The sequence below is a fragment of the Uloborus diversus genome, chromosome 2, assembly GCF_026930045.1.
Source record: "Uloborus diversus isolate 005 chromosome 2, Udiv.v.3.1, whole genome shotgun sequence".
NCBI lineage: Eukaryota > Metazoa > Arthropoda > Arachnida > Araneae > Uloboridae > Uloborus > Uloborus diversus.
Window position 1 is genome coordinate 72708182 of NC_072732.1, and position 24573 is coordinate 72732754.

Below are 24573 nucleotides of genomic sequence, written 5' to 3' on the forward strand. Positions count from 1 at the left end.
TACTTTCACATTTCACCTAAGCTGTGAAAATTATATTTCTAAACTTTTGAATTAATTGTATGAAACATTACTATGCATTATAAATATTGTGGAAAACATCATAAATACTAAAGAAATTAGAAATGCAAATATTCTGTAATCTCACAGTTTATTTTTAACCACAAGGGTGTGGTGCAAATTAAGAGTCTCTATTGGAAATGCGACTCTTAATTAAAAACTAAACTTTTTCTAAACTTTTGAATTAATTGTATGAAACATTACTATGCATTATAAATATTGTGGAAAACATCATAAATACTAAAGAAATTAGAAATGCAAATATCCTGTAATCTCACAGTTTATTTTTAACCACAAGGGTGTGGTGCAAATTAAGAGTCTCTATTGGAAATGCGGATCAAAGGACAACACCCTCTTTGGCGGCTCCTTACTCCAACATCTCCTATTTTATGCTTTTCATCCAAAGAAGGCTACAGAAAACAATGCAGCGTCTTCAGTCGGTCACGTACTGTTCGGTTGGGATCAAGTTTTCATTATGGGAACAAATTTCTTTTAACTCAGTTTTAGAGTCTTAAAATTTACTTGAGGGTATTAAATGGGTAATAAAGTTGCAACATTTACTGAGGAACAGTTAGAAGATTATCAAGTAAGTACGAAATTATTTTAATGAGCATTAAATTGTACTTTTTTTTCTTGTTAAAAATAGCTGTAGATAAAATATACTGATGTTTATTATTTTAAAACTTTTCAATGACTTGTATTACATTCGAAACTTTTTTCTCTTACATGGTTTAAGGAAAAGTATTCGACTTTATAATGACAATAAATACATGTTGGCTTTTGAAATTGCAGAACATATTTAAATGTTTTTGAGTAACGAATTAAATTATATATTGACTAAACCTGTAAAACAAAATATTGATCCATTGATGATTTTAAAAAATATATTACGAATAACATGCATTTTGATTCTTATTTCTTGAAATAAAATGCGTTTGTTTTATTTCATAAGTTTCTTGTAAGCTGTAACATGTAATATGAAGATAGCATTTTGAAAATCATTAAAGTTTAACTTTTTTAAGACAATTTAAGTTAGGGGAATACCGTATTGTTTAGCGTTTGGCTTAGAAGGAAATGTTTCTTTCTATTATGACATTTGTAGTCCACTTGATTTTCGTTTCACATATAATTACTTCCTTCTCTTTCTCCTTGTTTCTCTTGTTCAGCATTAATATGTGTTATAGAGATAAATTTGAATTAACATAAAAGTTAATCGACTTATTACTAATTTCAATTAGATTTCTATTATTATTTAAAATTATAGTTACGAATAATAATAAAGAATGCATCCTTAAAATTTATTAACCAATAAGATATTTAAATATTATAATTATTTTATTTATTTATTTTCCGTAATTTAAATTTATCATTTCACATATTTTTCAACTAGTAAATGAAATAAATATAATCGAATAAAATAAGATAGTAAGAACATATTTAACGCCCCTAGCTCTAATTTTAAAAGCCCTTTAAATAATTGAACTATTTTTTCGCACTTGTTTTTGAATATTTTTTTTTCTAGAATAACATTTGCAGATCAGTAAAAAATGTAATTATTTTTTATAACTTCATGCTATCCTGACACACAAACGAAAATATTTGAAAAAGTAATTAAGAATCTGATTTTGGAGTCTTTGAACTTTTTTGCTCCCAAATTTAGTATTAATTAACATTAATTATTCATTCATAAATAGACTATTAAATAGGGTGGGATGTATTCTTTAATATTTTTTTTCCGAAGAAGAAAAATGCTTTTTTATGCTTTTGCCAACTAACATTTTATTGAGAATCTTATTCCTAAGTTTAAAAAAAAATAGGATCTGATTTGATGTTTATTCATTTTTATATACAATCTTTTTTATACAAATCTGAAGGACTGTACATTCTTCACCAGAAAGGAAATATTAACGTAAGTATTCAACTTTTTTGTTTTTAACGTACAATTTTATTATCAAAATAAATACAATGTTTAATATATTAATTCTGAGACGGAATTCAAGATTACGCTTTTAGAATTCATTGTTTACATATCTAGTAATTTGAATGAAGCAAGGAAAAAAGATCAAAAACTATTTTCAGGTTATACTACATGATATTGTTTTAGATCCTCGTATGCAACACGGATATTTTTCTTACATGAATTTCTGAAAATTCCACCATCTTCTTTAAATTATTTTGGGTAGAAATCTTTAGGGAATCGACGTTTTGTTTTGAGGCTTTTATCTGTCCTCAAGGGAATATTTATAAAAAAATCTCCGTCTAGCGGAATCTACAAAACAATTTCTTCGGCCCAGACAAAAAAAAAAAAAAAAACCTTAACTGAAGCTTTCTTGTGTTTTCTTTCTCAAACTATCTAACTTTTGCGTGGATAGTGTTTTAAATAGAATAAATAATCTGATAGAAGTTGTTTATGTTAGTTTCATCAAACATATTACTAAATTATTTCTGAATACATAAATAAAAAGTGCATTAAGATTCATGCTTAGTTCATTTAAAAAAAAAAAAAAAAAAAAAAAAACAAATAGTGTTTTCTAAAAAATTCTTTATATGCATTAAAATCCACCAATTTAGATGATATTTTAGCTGATTTGACGTCGCAAGCACATATTAAAACAATTTATTTCGTTTTGAGAAATGAAATCAAGCGTAAGATAGGCAAAATACATTATTGTGGCAATTAATTGAGAAATGCATTTTATATCCTGAAATTTAGTAGCGTTCAATTTTTTGATGAATACATTTAAAACTAATAATTGATATGATCTCCTCGAGACTTTAAAACATCACAAATACGTTTCAGCATGAAATATACTTTACACAGTACAAAAAACTTTATACATAGTTTTTATTTGAACGTCTCTGATATGACTAGGGATTACAATACCAGACCAAAAATTCAATACCGGTATTCGGTATTTTTAAAATGTGATACCGGAATACCAATATTAATACCGGTATTTGAATTTTTTTCAAAAATGCTTGAAAACTAATGGTTTTGTTGCCACAATTCATAATTTTGTACAAAAATAGTAATATTTATGAAAACGTATGGTGAACAAATATAAAATAAAGGAAAAAATTTCATTAAAAATCAATAATAGTAAAATACATACTGCATCCATTGAATTGTCTCTAAGCCTGGAACTCATTTAGTGCTCAACTTTCCTACAGTTGAAAATACCCTTTTTGAATTCACTCAGGTCGTTGGTACTGTCGACAATGCGCGATACACCCTCTGTCTTGAAATCCTTTATCTTCAAGGTCCTTCATCTCAGTTGTTGACAATTCTGCCTTCATACGACATTGACATCTTCATTATTCTTGAGGCTAATTTGACTCATGACTCATTGAAATTCCATAATTTGGACCATACTATACTAAAATTCTTCCTTCAATCAAGAAGAATTGCTAGTGGCATTCTTACTGGAGTCAAAAATAATTTGACATCTGATTTCCATAAAATCAGCAATTTCTCTTCTTATAATGGTGCTGAAATTATACAATTAAATGTATGGAAAAAGAAAAATCATTTTAAAATTCATGGTTGCTATAGTCCACCCGGTAACACTAAACTTGACTTCAGTCTTCTGACCTTTTCTAATAAAACAATTTTGTGTGGAGACTTTAATGCTCATAGCCATATTTGGAATTATAATGATGTAAACCCCGCTGGGACTGTTTTGACTTCAGATAAAATGGAACTTTTATACAATGACACGGATATTCCAACTTACCTTCACTATAATGGCAGTGGCACTAACCCAGATTTGACATTGGTTTCCGCAGACATTGCCGATGATGCTGTAAGAGAAGTTATTTATGACCCTGGTTCTGGTCATCGAATGATTGTTACCGGATTTAGTACCAGAACTACCATCAAGACACCAAAGAAAACGGTTAGAAACAGATGGAATTCTTCTAAGGCTAACTGGAAAAATTTTACTTTTGAACTTGAAAATTATTTTAAAATGTATTCCAGTTTTTGTAATGTCAATGAGAGTATTGATAAAGCTATCTCCAGATTTTCTAATATTATCTTCGGTGTTGCAAAAAAAAAAAAAAAAAGAAAAGAAAAAAAAAGGATTCCCAGAGGTAAGCAATTTAAATATAAACCATTCTGGAACGAAAAACTTGCTACCCTTAAAGAAATATGCACTAATGCTCGTATTGCGACTGAGCTTTCCAAGAAACCAGATGTCCAATCCTGGAGAAAAAGCGTTGCTATACTTCGCAAAGAAATTCTTTCAGAGAAAAGAGTCTGCTTTAGTGATTTCATTTCAAAAATTGATTAAAAAAAAGGTTTTCAATTATGTGAACAGGTTGCTGAATAAATCAACGGCACCGCCTAGAAAACCAATGAGATTAGGTAGAGGTATTTTAACAAATGACAGAGATATTGTCAATGCTTTTAATTCCTTTTATTCTACAAGACAACGCTTAAAGAGAAATCTCAAAGCCCAGCAGAAAATTCTTAGAAAAGAGATCCGCCGGGACTTTGCCTCGTCTCCACCGCCCGGACATGAGGTTTTTCACCTTAACTTTGCCATTTCAGAACTTAAAGAGGCTATTCGGCGCATAAAATGTGCTAAATCTCCCGGACCAGATGGCTTCCATCCTGAATTTCTGAAACATCTTGGAAAAAATGCACTTAAGGTGCTGTTGGAACTCCTTAATTACAGCTGGAATTCGGGGGTTTCTGCCGCTTGGAAAAAGGCTATTATCATTCATATTCATAAAAGAAATATGCCTTCGGATGATTTAGCCAGCTACCGTCCTATTTCCCTGACCAGGATTTTATCGAAGGTCATGGAAAGAATAATCACGGCTCGCTTAAACTGGTACCTTGAATCAAATGGTCTTCTGTCTCCAACTCAAGCAGGATTAAGAAAACATCAGTCTACAAACCAGAAAAATGTTTTTTTGAGTCAGTCTATTAAGGATTCCTTGGATCAGAGATGCTCTGTTCGTACATTTTGAGGCAGCTTTTGATTCTGTTTTCCGACTCAAATGCATTCAGAAATTACAATCCCTGGGAGTTTGCTGCAATATGCTTTCATGGATTAGGAACTTTCTTTCCCAGCGTTTCTGTGCCACTCGTTTCGGTGAAGCCACTTCTTCTTATAAACAAACTGAAAGTGGTCTTCCACAAGATACAGTGATTAGCTCTACATTATTCAACATCTTTATTGATGACCTTCCCGACATTTTGACTTCTGATGGGTAGACTAAAACAGCTATCTTTGTTGACAACATTGCTATTTGGTGCAGTGCATCAAAAAAGGATCATCCCAATTTAAATACTATCTTGAATTTGACACTCGAGAGAATGGATTCGTGGTGTGAGGAAAATAACATGACTATAAACCTATTGAAGACTACTTGCCAATTCTTTACTTTAAATATGCAACCCTTTACTTCCTGTCTTGTCTCTAATGGTATTACCCTACAAAATAAGGATGATTCAACTTATCATGGATGCATCCTTGACAGTAAACTGAATTGGGCTAAACATGCTGAGCATTTCATTTCAAAAGCAAGGAAGAGACTTTCCATTCTCAAAAGACTAGCGGGAGTTAAATGGGGATGTAGTAGAGGAACTCTGAATACAACTTGCACGACTTATATTCAGCTGGTTCTGAATTACTGCAATGAAGTTTTGATCACAGCCTCGGACAAATTCATGAAACCCCTTGACACCTGCCAAAACCAAGTGCTCCGGATGATTATGGGAGGAATTAAAACTACTCCTGTGCTTTCCATGCAATTACTTTGTAATCAACAACCAATGACTAATTTAATACAGAGGAATGCATCCATTCTATATAATAGATTAACTAGATTCCCAAACAATTTCTGGAGAGATTACAGTCATTGTGCAATTCGTAATCTAAAGACTCAGAGGGGTTTCATTCCATGTGTACGTGAGTACTCCCAATACGATGACATTAATGATGCTCCCATTGAACTTCTGTCTTTCGCGAACCCACTGAACCATTTGGAACTCGAGGTCAGACTAGACTTGGTTCTGGACGCAAAAAAAAACGTGACCTAAATCCTACTAAACTTTGCGCTATTGCATTGGAAACAATTAACACTCGTTTCCCTCCTGACGAATGGCTTCACATCTATACTGATGGGTCCCTGTTGGATTTTTCCCGGGGTGCCGGCGCTGGAATATTTTGCGACTATTTTTCTTTTTATCAGCATGTTGAATCTTTCACAACCCATTTTGATGGAGAACTTGAAGCCATTCATGTGGCCTTACAACAACTTGCTTCACATCTGTATCACTTCCAAAAATCAGTAATACTTTCAGACTCGACCTCTGCTTTACAGGCTTTGACTAGTAATAACTATGAAAGTAAGGGGTCTCGTATTCAGAGCTGTAAAAAACTCCTGAGGGGTATTGAGAAAACTGTGGCTTTTCAGTGGGTACCATCCCACTGTGGTCTGCCCGGAAATGAGAAAGCCGACTTCTTGGCCAAGAAGGGATGTAATATTCTCCAAAGATCTCGTGGACCCTTACCGCTCCACTCTGCTGGATTGGAGATCAAGAGGGTTCATAGGGATGCTTTTCGTCGTGTTGCTTTCCGGGCTGCTGAAGGTAAACCCTGGGGGAGACTGTGCAATGAGACCCACTGTATCCCGAATTCTCCTCGAGCTGCTGCTGTGGCTGCTTTTAGACTTTTAACAGGACACGATTGTCTCAATGCCTATTTGTTCCGCTTTCAACTGAAGGATTCCCCGAACTGCACTTTATGCAACTCAGGACAAGTCATGAACGCTGCTCATCTGGACGACTGCTCTGCACTAACTGATTTTAATTGTGTTGTCGAGAGACCGCGGTTTTATGGCCTAATGGCCAATGTACTGTGAAATAAATCCTAAATAGACTGCAGTAGAATTGAGTACAAAATTTTTTAGCCAATTCTAAAACAAATTTCAATTATTAATGTTTTTTAAACAATTGGAAAAGGTGTTTCACAATCTTGGTCCGTAGGAGTTAATGCCATTAAACAATAGATTTGTTTTTGCGTTAATAGGTATAAATTTTCACGGTTTCTAGTGGGGTAATTATGAACCAATTCACGGATTGTTACTATTTCTAAATTCAAACCATTTGTTACTAAATCATGTATAAAAATACCAACATTATATTTATAAATTTCTTCCACGGTCTTCAAAAAGCTTCTATTACTGTTACCCACAATATTATCTCTATTAATTATTCTGTGAAATGTTTTTAATAAAATGTTTATTCTATTTAAATTATTTTTATTCTTTGGCCCCCAAGAATGAACACCGTGATTGAGAACTGAATATATCAAAGAAAAATATAAAATAAACAGAACATCAGCAGGAAGGAAATTAGACACAAAATTAATTAAACCTAAATTACGAGAAATCTTTTTTGAGACAAACTGAATGCGATTGTCCCACCGTAAGTTATTTTGAAGATTTACCCCCGAAAAATTTATATTCTCAACATGTTGATAAGCTTTCCAATCAATTTTAGTTCAAAATTACCAATTTTTTTATTTTTCCAATGAAAAACAGTGTAATTAGTTTTTTCGTAATTAATAAACAATTTATTAGTTAAAAATCATGTCATGACTTGCTCTAAAATTACCTGACATTTATTATATTAGAAAACTACATCGTTTTCTCCAATAAAAACAGATGTGTCATCAGCATACGACAGTATTAATGAGTTATTTGCAATCGAGAAAATGTCGTTTAGAAAAATGATAAATAACAGTGGGCCCAAAATTGGCCCGTGAGGAACACCATCAGTAACAGTAAGTAATTTCGATTTTGTATTTTTTACATAAACATATTGTTTTCTATTCCTTAAATAACTCTGAAACAATTCAAATGGCCCCCCTCTTATACCAAATAACTTTAATTTGTGCAGAAAAATATTGTGGTCAATAACGTCAAAATTTTTTGTGAGATCTAGGAAAAAACCAAGTGCAATACTGTTTTTAATATACTGGCAGTTTTTGAAGCGCTTAGCTTGGGGGCTGTTATCTGCTGCAGAAAATGTTCTATGTGAGTAACTAGTGATTCATAAACTGCTGGGAAATATCTTTATGGATTGTTTTTTAGTGTTTTCAAAAGATATCGAGAGCTAGATCCACATCGTGTTCCCCAAGTGATGACTGGTGACGAAGCACATTCCGTAACAGTTCCAATGGACAAAGTTGAGAAAATGCCGGAGCTTAAGGTACGATTTTTTAATTTGAAAAATAAATCAACCATTTGTGCAATCATACAGTCAAGTTTTATTGCACACTGGATTAAAAATAATTTTCAGTTTTAACGAGCTGGCAGTGAAAAATCAAGAAAAATATTCTCAGCAAACATGTAGCATTTCTAAGCGTGAATTTACATGCTAATATTTTAGTTTAAATGACTTTTGAAATGTCTTAGAAGTTTTGGACATGTATACCATCGTAGTAAAAAAAAATGTTGTGAAATTTTTCAATCAAAACAATATGCAAAATTTTGCACATTTTTTTTAATTCCGCTCCATTTAAAGATTTATTTTTCCATCTAGGAATATTGAAATTTTTTTTAGAATATTCGGAAATAAAATATGCAATAAAATAGTTTAAATACTGAAGTTTCATTTTAATGTTTAATATGCAAAAAAAAACTGGTACTAAGCTCGTAAAATGTAGCTGAAAAGTAATGAAAGATGTAAACTTTGATAGATATTACTCCTGTTTCATCTTCCGGATAAGGTTTCGTCTTCCTAAGTATATGATTATACGGTAAATTTGATGCTTCTAACCGTTTGTAACAAATTTTAGCGACGACGAGAGGATTCTGAAACAGAAGATTTGCTGTGATTCTTGCTAGCGTAGAATATTACTGTTGCTCTGAGGCGACGATATTAACTTTATTTTCCATTGAATGGGTGTCTTCTATCAATTTGCATCTCATCTTCGAGAATTGTCAATATTAATTTTTAAATTTAAATGTTTTTACAGCTCCATTTCTTAGCTGTGCAATATACAATCTTAGAAATTGGTCATGTTACTTGCAAGAGATATATATTTATTTAGATTAAAGAAGTCAATGAGTAAGGCAGAAATTGCGTTTTAACGCTATAAGTACTAGAGGTTGGGTAATCCTTCCTTGACTTTTCCTAAATCATCCTGCTGAGTAATAACATAAAGTTTTCAATAAAAAAAATATTTTTTTTAAAACTCAAATTGAAAGGTTATACCCAGAAGTGTAGGCAGCTGTCATTTTGACTCTGCCTGAAAAAATAAAAGAAAATACATTTTCTGATGCTAAAGTTGAGCAGAAAGTCAAAAATGCCTCTTGGAAAATCATATTTCAAGAACTAGAAGCATTCATAATGTTTTCTCTCATAAAAGGGAGCATTATGCTAAATTTTTTGTTTTGTAAATGCAACTAAAACAGCGCTGATTATTTTAAGGGTATTACTTTTTTTTAAATACTTATGTTCTTAACTTAAAATGCTTATGTCAACTATTGTGTCTTTAAAATCTCTGCATCCCTTATAAATATTATGTTAACTTTAAATATATTTATTTTAAACTAATTTTAACAAATATATAACGCTACGTAGGGAACTATGTCGATTTCTGCTCAGAGGGTCAATATGACCCCAGCCGAAATTCCGTGTAAACGAAGACCGTCGTAATTCTAGTGTTAAATGTATCGTTTGATAGATCATGTCATCCAACTACAAAGTTCCATCAAGAGCTACTCTGTTTGTTGCGACATGCATTAGTCAACATACGTCTATATTTTTTAGTTTTATTTATATAGGTACAAAAATTTTCGCTCTTAAATGCAAAGACTTTAAACAACGGTCTTGCTAGATTTGTAAGTTGAATTTAAAGTAAACGAATTTTTTTTTGTCTTTTTTCTCCTTTACAGCACACCTACAGTGCTGGCCAAATTATTAGACTAAAGAGTTTTTTTTTTGTTTCTTATACACTATTTGTACTTGAATACTATTTTTTTTACTCTTAAAGTGCAGTACATACTGTACACTGATTATTACGCTATTTTAGCATAATTTAATGCGTGCAGGTGGCAGCACTGTCTGCTTTGTTTATGTTCTTTTTTTATCTACCTACCAGGAACATAACCTCAATCAACTTAAACATTTCACTAGTTATTTTTATTAATGTGCTCTGTTCCATTTAGAGTGAGTTTTAGGTAATTAGTGTGTATGTGAGTACATATAATAGTGAGTATAAACACATTTTTATTTCCTTTTTTAAAAAGTTAAGAAATGGTGTAAACCTTGTGAAAAGTATGCCAAAAAGACTTCAAATACTCATCAAGAACAAGGAATGCATACTAAATATTAGATAATTATTTCATTGTTCGTTAATGTGTCTATATTTATGTAATCAATAAAGAATTTGCTTTTAAAACAGTCTTAGTCTAATAATTTGGCCAGCACTGTATAATTACAACGGAGTGCTTAGAAAATGAAAATAGAAGGTAGTATTATTCTCAATTCATCATTGAGTGGAAGCGTAAAAATAGAGTGACTTTTTGAACATTTTCAAGTAAAGTTTCTAATTTTTCTTTTTATGGATTATTAGTTGATTTATTCAAAGTCATCAGACTTGAGTTTTTAGAAGATATTTATTCATTAAAATTTGTTTAATGTTTATTAAAATTTTGAAATTGATGAATTTTAAATAAATTAAATAAGTGCCCTAAAAGACAGATAGAAGTCGAAAGTCTCAGAAATAAGTGCCTATTGTTTGTCTGCTAACTTCCCAATGGAAATAAATTGAAAAAAATATTTAAAAAATTCACAAAAACTCGATTGTATGATACAGGGAAAGTATAAATGCTACCATTTAAATCAATTTTAAATTTGTTCGTTCACAAAATTTGGTTTTATCATAATGATACCCATAAATAAATCTCATCAATAGCTGAGGCAACGGTCACATTACGATCTGTAGCAGAACTCTTTTGTTTGAGTAAAAATAAAGAGATTTTAATATTGGTGCAATGCTAATAACCATTGTTGACATAATCAAGCGGTATTCATCAACACTGTTTTAACAAACGGTTCTATTCCAATCGGATGCTATGTTATCAAACCCAAACTATAGTATCAATTCGATTCGTTTTTCCATTTCTGCAAAACTGCATGTTCAAAAAAATAAAATAAAATAAAATAAATAAATAAAAAATAGATAAAATAAAACACATACTGCACTCTAAATCTTAGTCGGAATTAATATCACCCGCTAACAATTTGAAATCATGTCTCATGCCTTCACGGTCACACTTAATTTGGGTGTCCTCATATATATATACTAGCCAATGATTGAGTAAGGCTCCTGACGTCATCAACAATGAAACTCGTGCATCTAATGATACTTTTATAATATGTTTTGGTAATGTTTAAAATGGCTTTATTGCTACAAGATTGAACTGGATCAGGTAACTTAACAGTTTTACTAATAAGACTGTGTCATTTTAGGAAATGAAGAAACAGAAAGGGGTCAAAATTGAACGCTATCTACTGGAGTTTAGGGTTAATCCACTGGAGTTAGGGTTGCATCTGGAGTACAGCCAATTGCTTCGTTCATATGTAGAAGCAATTTTTACCCGTCATATCTTGATGGGCAATTTTCTAGTATCTTTAATATTATAAGAATAATTGAATCGAATGTTTGCTATGTCTGTATTGAATAACGTAATTCTCCAAAAGCACATCACTAAAAAATAATAATTTCAGACATAGGATTGTACGCAACAAATACAAGCATTTCCGACGCATCCCATTTTCAATTCAGCTTCATGGCTATCTCCAAATTACGCTGTATACCCTTGTAGAATACAAATTATTTCTCCCTCATAGTGCTTCCAATTGCTTCGTTCATATGTAGAAGCAATTTTTACCCGTCATACCTTGATGGACAATTTTTAGTATCTTTAATATTATGAGAATAATTGAATCGAATATTTGCTATGTCTGTATTGAATAACGTAATTCCCCAAAAGCACATCACTAAAAAATAAAAATTTCAGACATAGGATTGTACGCAACAAATACAAGCATTTCCGACGCATCCCATTTTCAATTCAGCTTCATGGCTATCTCCAAATTCCGCTGTATACCTTTGTAGAATACAAATTATTTCTCCCTCATAGTGAGAGAGCTTTCAGGGGAAGACGTGACATCTATTGTTCCCACAGTCTGATGTCAAAAACTTTCGTTTCATGCCTGCCTCTTAATCTTTACAGGAGAACCCGTTTCGACAGCGGATTTGCAAAGTGTTTTCGAACGACGGAAGCGGAAACTTGACATTTGACGACTTCCTCGACATGTTCTCCGTCTTTAGTGAGCAGGCACCTCGCAATGTCAAACAAGTTTATGCTTTTAAGATCTACGGTAAACGAAAAAAAAAACATTTTTTCTTCCAGATATTTCTAGTATAGGGTTTTCTCATGCATGCTGTTTACTATATTTTTTTGAGTCTTGTATTTGTATTAAATTTCGTGATCGGGAGAAGGGGAATACGTAAAATATATAAATAGATTTTGTCATCCTGTAAAAGGAGGGAAACAATTTTAGCTGCATTATTTCCGTTTGGTTGGTAGATAAATATCTGTTTTGAATGTATTACCGCACAAAATATTTTTTCCACATTTTTTTTTCTTTCCTTTATTACTTTTAGCGTTCAGTTCGTTTTTTTTTGGGTTTTTTTTTTGAGGGGGGGGGGGGTATTTCCCTTTCATTAACTTGTTGATAATGACTTTCAAAAAATATATGCTTACTACTTAAAAAAAAAGTGGAAACACGATGTAATGTATTTATTTTAGTATATTTTTTAACAAGAACCAGATACAATTAATTTAAAATGTGTAAAATTTGAAAATGCTGGCATTTTATTGCTGCGTTCAAGGCCTTAACAACTATTTATCCATTATTAACTCAGTTAGATATCTCAGTATTAATCAATGAATTTATTGCAAATTTAAATTTTTACTATTGCTTAACATTTGTAATAAGTAGGGTAGACTGGGACACGTTTACGAGGGTTTTTTCTCAATTAATTTTCTAATTTTTATGTTTTAACAGAGGAAATTTTAAACATTGTGGTTACATGAAACAGTTAATGGAGTCAAAATATGTATATACAGTTGATGCGCACCTTGTGTTTTTAACATTAAAAAAAAAAGTTTTTTTTAAAAGTCCATGTCGTTTGCGTAAACTTGCCCCGAACGCGGGGCAAGTTTACGCATAGAAAAAATCCTAGCAAGGAGTAAGTGTATGAAATATCTAACCAAATATAAATGCTTTATTTATTTTAAAACACTATAATAATAAGAAAATTACACACAATTAATTAAAGAACATGTTATAGGCATGAAAACAACGCTATATGATTGTAAGCTATAAGATACGAATATGTTACTTAATTAGAAATAAATGGTGAATTTCACAACTAAATAACAAAAATATTAAAGGTTTGAAACAGTACATAGCGAAAAAAGCGTCCGGGCCCCGTTTTGAAGTAAGACAGAGTAAAAAGACACAGTAAGAACGTGCATAAATGTGCCCCGCTGAAAATGCGTAAACGTGCCCCGTCGGCAAGTTTAATTTATTTTTAACGTGCAACAAAGTTTCATAATTTTTCTGTCCATACAAATACTTTTCTTAAAAGAGGATAAAATTCTGCTAATTTTTATTTATTTATTTGTTCTTAACTGTGTATTATTTATTCACAATAAGCTTCAAAACGTTCAACACAAAATTTACTCAGCTTGGTGGAAAATAGATTTTTTCTATCCGCATGCTAATCCGAAACTCGACTGATGCTCAAAAACTTATGAGAAAATATTTGCTAGGGAGTAGCATCAATCTGGTATTACTGTTGGATCTCCAGTTATAACTCGTTTCGGAAAAAGGGCACTGCATAAACATGCCCAACGCATAAACGTGCCCCGGTATATCCTACACATTTTTCGAACACTTTTCAAGAAGTTATATAATAAGATTTTTTGAGCCTTTCTCAGGCTTTTGTATACATGGATTGTACAAACTATCATAAGCACGTTTTTAAAAATAAGTACTATGTTTACAATTTGAAAGAAAAGCATGCAAATGTGCATGTAAATCTAAAATTTCAAGATATGAATTTATTTTGTTACTAGCCTGCAGTGCTTCATGTGTTCACACTAGTTTAATTTCACAAAGTTCATCACACTATTCACAAAAAGGAAAGAACAATTTTATCGTACAAATATGTTTCTGACAGTTTTTTGTTGTTTTTCAGTTCCATTAACTTTTATTTGCTTGTTAAAAAAACAAGAGTGGTTTGAAAGATTTGTGAGAAACATTTCGACCTAATCTCAGAAAAATTCATTTCCTAAATCCTTAGTCGATATCTGGCTTCAAAAAAAGAAGCATTTAAAAGCTTAAGTTTTTAAAAATCTTTTTATTGAACCCAAACTTCGTAAACAACGGATGCAGTGAGGTGTAAAAAATATGTGATTGGTTAAAGTATATTTCAGTACACATTTATTCAAGATAATGTTTTTACGTCTGAAACTATTTTCGATCATTGAAAATATTCAAACTTATCCTTCATCAGGTTTAATGTTTTGTGTAAACATATTTTTGTGACTCGTTAAACAAAATTCACGTAAATCTGACTACCTTTCTACGTTTCATGTTTAATATTTTTTAGAACTAATCCCATAAAAAATACTTGAATAAAAATACAAGTTTTACCGGAAAGCATGACACTGTTTATAAAGCAGTTTTCAATTGTTTCCCACAATCTCAAATCATTAAAATGCTTACTGCTTTATTGGATGTAGGTGGTTTATTCAAAATTTACTTTAAACCTCAGTAATAAACTCATTTATGATACTCATTCTTAGTTTAAACATAAGCTGTGATACTATTTACATGCATTTGAAAAAAACTCGTTTTATTTATGTGTGTTGTGTGTGTTATTTAAAATGTCTAGAAAGGCAACAAATGTGTTGAATAATATGCGGTTTGCAAGATAATATTTCATTGGTTTAAGATTTTTTTTTATGACGTCGGAATAAAAATTAAAAAAAAAAATAATGTGAATTTTTACTTCTTGAATTCAAATTATGTTTTTCGAAATCACGAGTGTGTGTATGTAGGCATGTGTGTTTGTGTGTAGGGGTATGTGTATGTGTGTGTAGGCATGCGTGTTTGTGTCTGTGGGCTGGCATTAGTGTGTGGGTAGTTGTGTGTATGTGGGGGGGGGGGAATGTGTATGTGTGTGTAGGCATATGTGTTTGTGTCTGTGTGCAGGCATGAATGTGTGGTAGTTGTGTGTATGTGTGTGTATGTTTTGTGTGTATATATGTGCAGGTGTCTGTATGTATGCGTGTGTGTACGAGTATGTGTATGTGTGTAGGTGTATGTGTGTATGTGTTTGTGTGTATGTGTTTGTGTGTGTGTGTGTGTGTGTGTGCGTGCGTGTGTGTGTAGTTGTGTATGTATGCGCGTGTATGTAGGACATGGATGCAACCTGGAGACGGCTTTCACTATAGGAGCAGCATCGTGAGGAGCCGGTCGACGGTGATGGTGCGGAGGGTGGTGTTGGGAAAATAAAATGATAAGACGCCAAAAACAGTCAAATGAAAGCAATAAGCAATCGTGATTGCTCAAAAAGTTATCACTGTATCACAATAATAAGAATTTGTTCTTCTTATTGTGACAATACAACCGTCAATATAAACCACTTATAACTGCATTTTCTTTTCTTTTTTTCCCTTTTTTTACGAGTTAAAAAATCATGCACCCGTGAAGTATCTTGATGCAAACCTCATGGTGATATAACACTTTGTGGCTTTTCTTTGAGTTTTGAAATGCGTCAAGGACTTTTTAGGGACCCTTATGATACTAACATTTTGAGTTTTGTTCCACTTTCTTTTTTTCACAACTTCATCAATAATTATGCATCTAAAAATCTTCTTCTCTTGAATTTTCTAACATCCTCAGAAAATTCGATAGACAATCAAATATTTCTAGATGTGTGTTAGTAAAAAAAAAGGAGAGAAAGTACATATAAAGGTGTAATTGAGTGCATTAGATTCAATGCACAGAGCTTAACTAAAGTCAACAGACCTAATGTTACAGACTTTGCGGGTAAAAAATATCCACGGATACAAATTAAATGCTACCCGTATTATGTATTTAGCTGATGTTATTAAATATTGCATTTTGAATGTTGAAACAGTTGACGGGAAAATAAACACATTTTTCGGCATAGTTTCTCTTACTGATTCATTATAGAAATCTATAAATTTTTTCTATACGTTTATGAAAAAAGAAAAAAATAGCATAAGGATAATAAAATTGAAATAAAAAATTACTATTTTTTAACAAAGCGTTAAGATAGAGCTAAATGATTAACTCATGTAAATTGATGGATTATTTATTCTTTGTGTTGATTAGTCTCCAGCTCTAAATTGTATCAAAATATATTTAAATTGGTTATTAGTATTTATTGTTTTAATTAATTAATTTTTTTTTATTTTTTGAAAAAAAAAATGTACACAAAATTTCTTCAGAAAAATTTATCCTACTGTTTTTGTTTTCAACAGTTCATAAATCATGTAGAAAACCACCGGATAGTTAATAATGTAAACGAAAAAATATTTACCCTTTAAATTACCAGTGTAATTCCTACTCTTAAAAACTAGAGAAAAAAAAATGCACATCTCAAACAGTGAAGTATGATAAATTAGGTAACCTGGCGTTACACCTTCAATTATTTAAAAAAAATAAACAGTTTTGTACAAATCTTAGTTAATTCTCTCAAATATTATGAAACATATTTTTCTTTGCAAAACGATTAATTCAAAATGAATTTTAAAATGATTATTTCGTCAAATAGTTTATTTAATATTAACTTATTTTGCACCATTTTATTGAAAAAAATAAGCTTTTTATTTGTTTTTTTTTGTTCTTCTGTTTTTATCATGTATTTAATTATTTATTTAATTATTTTTTACATGAAAACATGCTAAAATCACACCCCCATCAGTTCACTATGAAACATTTAGAATTTATAGCTTATTTTAACATTGAAAATTACAAAGAAGAAAACAAACAATTTCCCTAAACAGGATCACTTATGATTTATTGTTCGTTAACCATCTTTAGAAATAAAAGATTCTTAAAAGTTTTATAATTTAATTCCTAAGTAACTACTAACTAGTGTAGTTTAAATGGTTCATTTTAATGTAGATATTAGATTTAGCTAACTAACATAGAAGTCAAGCAGTTTTTTTTTTAATTTTTTCAAATTGATTTTGCAACCTTGTAAATAGAAAGATCACCTTTAACTCCTTTACATATCTTAATTGAATATTTATAAACAAATATATCTTATGCAAAACTTTAATTCATTTTTGGTATAAATATTTCTGAAATTGCAGAACTACTTCATAAAAATGTGTCCAAATCGATCTTAAAAGAGTACTTTTATTTTAAAAAATGCGTTTGTTAATTGGTATTTAGTTAAATTTAACAAAGTAAGGGAAAACTGCACAGATAAATTTTGTAAGGAAATTTTCCATCGCAATGAATAATCAAATAATTTTCTTTTTCATTTACTTGAATTACCAGCTTGCATTGAATTATCATAACTCTAATTATTGGAAAAAAAAGTTGTTTGTTTGTTTGTAATTAAATTGGTAAGTGTTTCCTAATAATCTTGATGCTTTTCTCTTCTGTATTTCTAATTGTTGCAGATTATGATGGCGATCAGTTTATTGGCCCGAAAGACATAGAACAGGCTGTTACTGCTTTAACCAGAGCAGAACTTAATGAAGAGGAAGTTAAATTAGTGGTTGAAAAAGTCATGGATGAAGGAGATCTGGACGATGATGGAAAACTTTCTTTTATGGAATTTGAAGCAGTTATTTCAAAAGCTCCGGATTTCCTGGGGTACTTTCTTTCAAGTCACGTAACATTACATAATTAATACTTTCAGAGATGTTAATTAAATGTTTTGCTGATTACTTTTCGGTCATGATTTCTTTATTTTTTGCGATAAAAATCTTGTTTTTTTGTAACTATATTTTTTTGTGCATGCGTTTTTTCTGTGCGGTAAACTGAAATAACAATGCTGAACAAACTAAAAGAGTGTAGTTAAAAAGCAAATATTCTTTTAAAAAGTGCGTGAAATATTTTGAAACATAGCATAAGGTTTCGTAAATCGAATTGTGAAAGCGATTTGTGATTACGAGCACTCAACCACTTTCACATTTAGTTTTTAAAACAATTGTTATAAATATATTTCCAGCCAATAGGTCATCTAAAAACCCTCGGATTTTCCAATGGTTATAGGACTTTCCCACTTTGCACCAAATGTCATAATGAAGAGGCCACTGCACAACATCTGACTTTTTGTGTTGACTTGGTACGCGAGGATCTACTGAAGAGACCTGCTTCTGTCTTGAAGTTGATTAAGGCGAACAACCTCATGGATCTGATCTAATTCAGAACAGAGAGATAAGTAAGAAGAAGAAGAAAAATAAAATATTCCCAACTTTTTTTTCCCGACATAATCTTTATACTTATAAGAACATTGTATCATTCAACAAGATTTTGAATGACTAAGTCATAGAAATCAGCAGCCAGTAAGGATAACCAGTTTTTTACAGCTTCTTTCACTTCAACAGTTTCTTTTATTTAAGGGATACAAGGGGTGATCGCTAGGCTCCAAGTCGGTGGTCCGTCTGTTTCCTTTCTAAAGACTTGATCAGAGTTTGAGTGCATTTGCTGCATTAGGCCTGGCTTTTTCATGCAAAAGTAACACTTCAGACGTCAAAAGTCTTTTAATCTGATGAAATTCTACCGCTGATACATTTATTGCTGACAAAAACTAAATCAGCGATTTTACTTTACAATCTGAGGGAGAATGAATTATCTTAAGCACTACAAACTGACACTGTAAACCGCAAACAGCAACAATAACAACGCTAATGGCGGCGTTTGATGCTCAAGGCAAGCAGGGATTCGGGGCGCATGCGTGTTTTAATATTCGCAAGAACTTTAAATAGTTGCGGTGAGTCGGACCTTGCTTTGGAATAACGTATATAGACGGGGTTACTCAAATATAACCTTATTCATACTATTAAGGAATGTATTCTACACTAATTTCCAGTCCAGAGCACGTTTCAACAAATCGTCCGTTTTGCTAGATTATATTTCTATCTTATCACTCTGTAGAATAATCACTGGAAGAAGGTTTGTTAAAAATCAAGGAAATTTGTTAAAAACTCGTGCATTTCACTTGCTTCGTGCTACATTTTTTAAAAGATAATTTATATTCAAAATTTTCCGACGCTGAGATGAGCTAACCCCCCGTCCCCGATCTGAGGCATTAATGTTTGTTTAAGTATTCACGGATATGCAAAACGAGGTTATGTTTTAAAATATGCTCCACAGTGCTTCTTAACCCATTAAGCGCCGCTATATGAAACACATTGAAAATACTTAAGTTTTCGTATGTTTCGATGTTCAATACACATCTTTAATCATATGTAGCTGAAATGTGTTAAAATATGTATTAGGTTAAGAGATATGGTATGGTCCCAAAATGGGAGACTTGGCGTTTAATGGGGATAACATACATATCCCTACCACTATGTTGATGCTTGAATAATTCCTGGCTAAATCCAATTAGAAAATCCTAAAACCATTTTTATGTAATTAAGGCAGTTAGTTACTGGTACTTTAATAACATATTTAACATATTCAAGCTATAAAATGTAGAACTTTTAAGTTTTCATGAGACCCAAAGCTATAAATTTTGGGTCACCTTGCAACAAAAGCTGTGGAGGCTAGCCCCAGAGGCTAGCAGTGTATATTTGGAACATTAATAAGTATTAGTATGCTAATTATTTTCAGTTTCTTTAGCCGTTGGGCCGGGCCCCTTAAGGACCCCCCCCCCTCTGCTCGTACGTCACTCCGGATCTGGTTTGCATTCTTGTTTCATTCCTTCTTTTAATAAATTTTTGTACAAAACGGAACTTTTCCCACACATTTTACTACCTTTTAGCAAAAAGCCTTACGATTTTTATACACAAAAAGAGAAGAGGTAGATTTTTTCTCTTAACAATGTCGGGGATCGAGCAACGATAAATGACAATGACCTGAAGCTCTTATAAAATTGAACTGAGATATTTTTGGGCTCCTTGACGGTGTATTTATGTATTTATAGGCAAGGGTTTTTTTACAGTTAGCATTTTAGTTGCTTTATAACATGTTTGATAACATGATTTATGCATCATCATAATGTTTTTAGAGATAATGTCCAGCGTGCTTCACATTGAGAAATTATAAACGGTTATAGTTTCTTAAATTTCACCCAACAAATTACAATAAATTGTAAAAATGTAAATGGAGACAGTTATCGCATTATCTGTGATCTAAGGGATTTCCATTTAAGTTTTTTCTTAACTATCTGAACAGATTTAGGCAATTCACAAACAAGTGATACTGCACTCCTCTTTCTTTTAAGCTTAAATATATTATTTTAATATTGTTTGGAGCGCGTAGCAAAGTCAAAAATTCTAACGACATTTTTGATTTCAAAAAAAAAAAAAAAAAAGTGAAGAAATTTCTCTAATGAAATTCAACCTTCCTTCTTGAAGGGGGTGCCCTCAAGGGGGAGGGGAGTATGGCGCTGACTGAGCTACAAAATATTTTTATGGGGATGGGGGTATAGTTTTAAGAGGAATTTTGATCTCCTTTTACGGGAATCACTTTTGTGATCTGTAGAAATTCAGAGAGATGCGTCATCCTCCTTAGGGAGGATTGGCACCCCTGTTTTTTCAGAACTTTTTTCTAAACGAATGGAATGTCACTTGTTTTGATAAAAGCACCTATTCTTGACCTTGAACAACAAAAGAGTGTTTACAATGAGAAAATACAAAGGGGGCTGTGGCTTCAACAGGAAAAAAGGGGAGAGTTCATTCATGCAAAGTGGTTGAAGACCATTTCTACTAGGCATGACTTGCTCTGCTAATCAGAACACGCCAAGTCTCCCATTTTGGGACTTCAGTAAGTAAAGTCCTATAAAACTCCATTAAATTGTTTTTCTTGACCCCTGTTTGTTGTGATTTGATACAAAGTCTATTGAGCTTCATATTCCATGTTTTTAATTTCCTGCATTCGCATTAATTATTTTTAGGGAATTTTTTTCCCGTGTAATGCAAAAACAAGAAATTTTTGCAAACTTTAAATTTTTTTAAAAAAAGAATTTACATTTCAAACTTTTTTGAAAAAGTTGCCAATAAAGTTTGGTTTTCTATCATTCATTTAAAAAAAAAAAATCGAAATGATATCTTAATTACTTGATGTAGAAAAAAATCTTAATTGAAGGCTTCCAAAATGGGAGACTTGGCGCAAATGGGTTAAATCGTTTGCATAGGATTCTTTTCTAAATGTAATGCATAAAATAAAGTATTAAGGTATTATTATTATTATTATTATTATTATTTTGTTATTTTTATTTTTCGTAATGCTATGTTTTCAATGTGATTACATGTATCCATTCTACCTTTATAATATATGCCACATTATGAGACATTATGCTGGCATTGCTATAGTTATAGCTAATCTATAAGTATTTCATCTGACGACTAAATTTTTCAATGCTTAAAATCATTACCTGGAAAGAATTTTTATAATTATTAGTTTCTTCATTAATTGCGTTTTTTTAAATCTGCCTTTTTAACTTTACAGAACGTTCCATATAAGAATTTAAACCAAGCTTGCAATTTTGATGTTTCTTCCGAATCAACCATTAAAATACTACAGCTACCATTGTTTATGACGCCGTACTTTTCCTGTCAGACATTATATATAACTTCTTGTTCAATACATTTGTGACATTACTGATACAGCAAAAGAAAATCCTTTTTGTTTATGTTGCTAGAAATATATATGTAATCTTAAAACTACTTCGGCTGTTTTACATACATTTAGGCAAGGCTATCAGGATGGTTGGAATTTACTACAATAATAGTTTTATTATTGATCTGCACTTAAAGAACAACAAAGCGTTAAAAAAAAAAAAAAAAACCTTAGTTCATTGTTTGTATATTTCAAATAAATATTTCGGTTAGTTATTTTCATGAAACCATCTTTTACTTAATATTTTATTGTTTTGCTCACTATTTCTTTAATCTTGCAGCATTTAAAAACTGAGTTTTTTCTTTTTTTTTTTCTGCTACATCCCTTATGTTCTTAATTTTTCGTCTCGTTTTTAGAGACCTACTTTTTATGCTGGGGTTACAAACGCATGCTTGAGTTATACGCATTTAGTTACATTTTTTCATACAATTTATGTAATTAGTATATCATTTCTATTTATTTATAATCTTCTTTCGACGTGTTTGAAATTGCAAATTATGTTTCTGTTTTTTGCTCATATTTTTTCAGGTTGCCATTGATGTCTCACACGTTATTAACCCCATACGAAACTTAAGAACAGAAATATTTAAATATACTTCAATATTATATTCTATTCATGTAGCGAAAATCAAGCTGACTTTAAAAAAAAATTTCTAAGTTTAAAGCCTTTCTGCTTTAAAACACTTTGCATTAATAACTTCTCAAACTGAAAAAAAGAAAATATGCAGGCATTCGATAGCGTATTTGATTATCCATATACTATAAAGACTTGTTTATGCTCCATCTATTAAGATCAAAATGTTTCTAACTAATTAGATTTCGCAAAAAAAATTATTTCTTTGCAAGTTTTAGCTCTGAATTTTAACATAAAGGTCATGTGACAGGTTTTATGACTCCATACAATTTTAACTGTTTAACTTCGATAAAATATTTGCACCCTTATGAGTCTAACTTGTAATTTTACCACAAAATTCAGAAACGGAAGCCAAAATAAGTGTCATTGTGCAGTAAAATAATAGATCGAAAATCTATGTAAGTGAACCTAACGAAAAATTCATCAAATGTTATTCACTTCAAAGTCAATTTAGTTGCTGTAACTCTTACTTAGCATTGTTTGAAATTTGAAACTTGATACGCATTAAATACTCCCTTTAAGTTTTCCTATAAACGGAATTCAGATTCAAAACTCTTTGGAATAATTTATCGCTCCCAAACGTGAAACACTTTCTTTCTCCTTGAACACGAGATTAAGATGGTGTCTGTCGCAGAAGTGCATGACAGTCAATTTATTACTGAGATTTTAAATTTAAAATTTACTGAACCTTCGTTTCTGCTCTTATATCCAAGTCATTTGATTTCGGCAGATCTTAAGACATGAATGGCAGTTTGAAGTCACATAATTTTAACTTTTGAAAAGAAGACGCATCAGAATGTTTATAATAAATGATTAGTTATTTAATGAACGGGAAAAAATATGTGAGGATCAATATTAAGCACCGATGAAAATAAATAAAAAAGTGCTTTGATGTTTATGCTATTTTAACTAATACAAGCTGTGTAAATTGGTGTTATTTTTGTGGTTTTATATGATTAATTTGAGTTGGTTATGTTCGCAATTGGATTTTATTTCTTTTACTTTCATTTAAAATTCCCTTAGCTTATGATTCATTACCTGTAAGTGGTTTTTCATGCTCTGTGGAGACTTATTTCCAGATAGATATGCAATGATCTGTAAGGATCTAAAAGGTTACATGTTTAGCTACATTTTTCGAGTTCTCATCACATTTTGCACCGAAAACATTCAAAAAGTCACTAGATTTTTACGTTTCCACTCAATGATGAACTGAGATTAATACTACCTTCTATTTTCGTTTTCTAAGCGCTCCGTTGTAATTATACAGTGCTGGCCAAATTATTTGACTAAGACTGTTTTAAAAGCAAATTCTTTATTGATTACATAAATATAGACACATTAACGAACAATGAAATAATTATCTAATATTTAGTATGCATTCCTTGTTCTTGATGAGCATTTGAAGTCTTTTTGGCATACTTTTCACAAGGTTTACACCATTTCTTAACTTTTTAAAAAAGGAGATAAAAATGTGTTTATACTCACTATTATATGTACTCACATGCACACTAATTACCTAAAACTCACTCTAAATGGAACAGAACACATTAATAAAAATAACTAGTGAAATGTTTAAGTTGATTGAGGTTATGTTCCTGGTAGGTAGATAAAAAAGAACATAAACAAAGCAGACAGTGCTGCCACCTGCACGCATTAAATTATGCTAAAATAACGTAATAATCAGTGTACAGTATGTACTGTACTTTAACAGTAAAATAAATAGTATTTTAGTGCAAATAGTGTACAAAAAAACCCCTCTTTAGTCTAATAATTTGGTCTAATAATTAAGAAGCAAAGGGATGTAAGTGGGTTTAGCAAAGTTTTGAGTAAAACGTGTTTAAATATACCATCCTAGGTAGGTTTTCATTATTTTTTTTCTATATCATGCTATACAGCAGCACCTACCATGACTACTAGAACTATCTATTGCCCCAAGACA

At 31.3% G+C, this 24573-nt stretch overlaps 1 protein-coding gene across 1 annotated transcript; it reads left to right on the plus strand.

Moving 5' to 3' along the window:
• Window positions 1-592: 592 nt before the first annotated feature.
• LOC129217162 (calcium and integrin-binding family member 3-like) lies at window positions 593-21851 on the plus strand. Its single transcript, XM_054851424.1, has 6 exons — window positions 593-643; window positions 1932-1966; window positions 8167-8284; window positions 12322-12469; window positions 17827-18022; window positions 21830-21851. Exons 1-6 carry the CDS (start codon window positions 593-595, stop codon window positions 21849-21851), a joined length of 570 nt encoding a protein of 189 aa, XP_054707399.1.
• The last annotated feature ends 2722 nt before the right edge of the window (window positions 21852-24573 follow it).

Bases quoted from the DNA above. Each gene is read 5' to 3' on its own strand.
- LOC129217162 (XM_054851424.1), top strand. From the start codon at position 593: ATGGGTAATAAAGTTGCAACATTTACTGAGGAACAGTTAGAAGATTAT. The intron at 644-1,931 runs GTAAGTACGAAA...ACAAATCTGAAG, and splicing joins AACAGTTAGAAGATTATCAA to GACTGTACATTCTTCACCAG. The intron at 8,285-12,321 runs GTACGATTTTTT...TAATCTTTACAG, and splicing joins AGAAAATGCCGGAGCTTAAG to GAGAACCCGTTTCGACAGCG.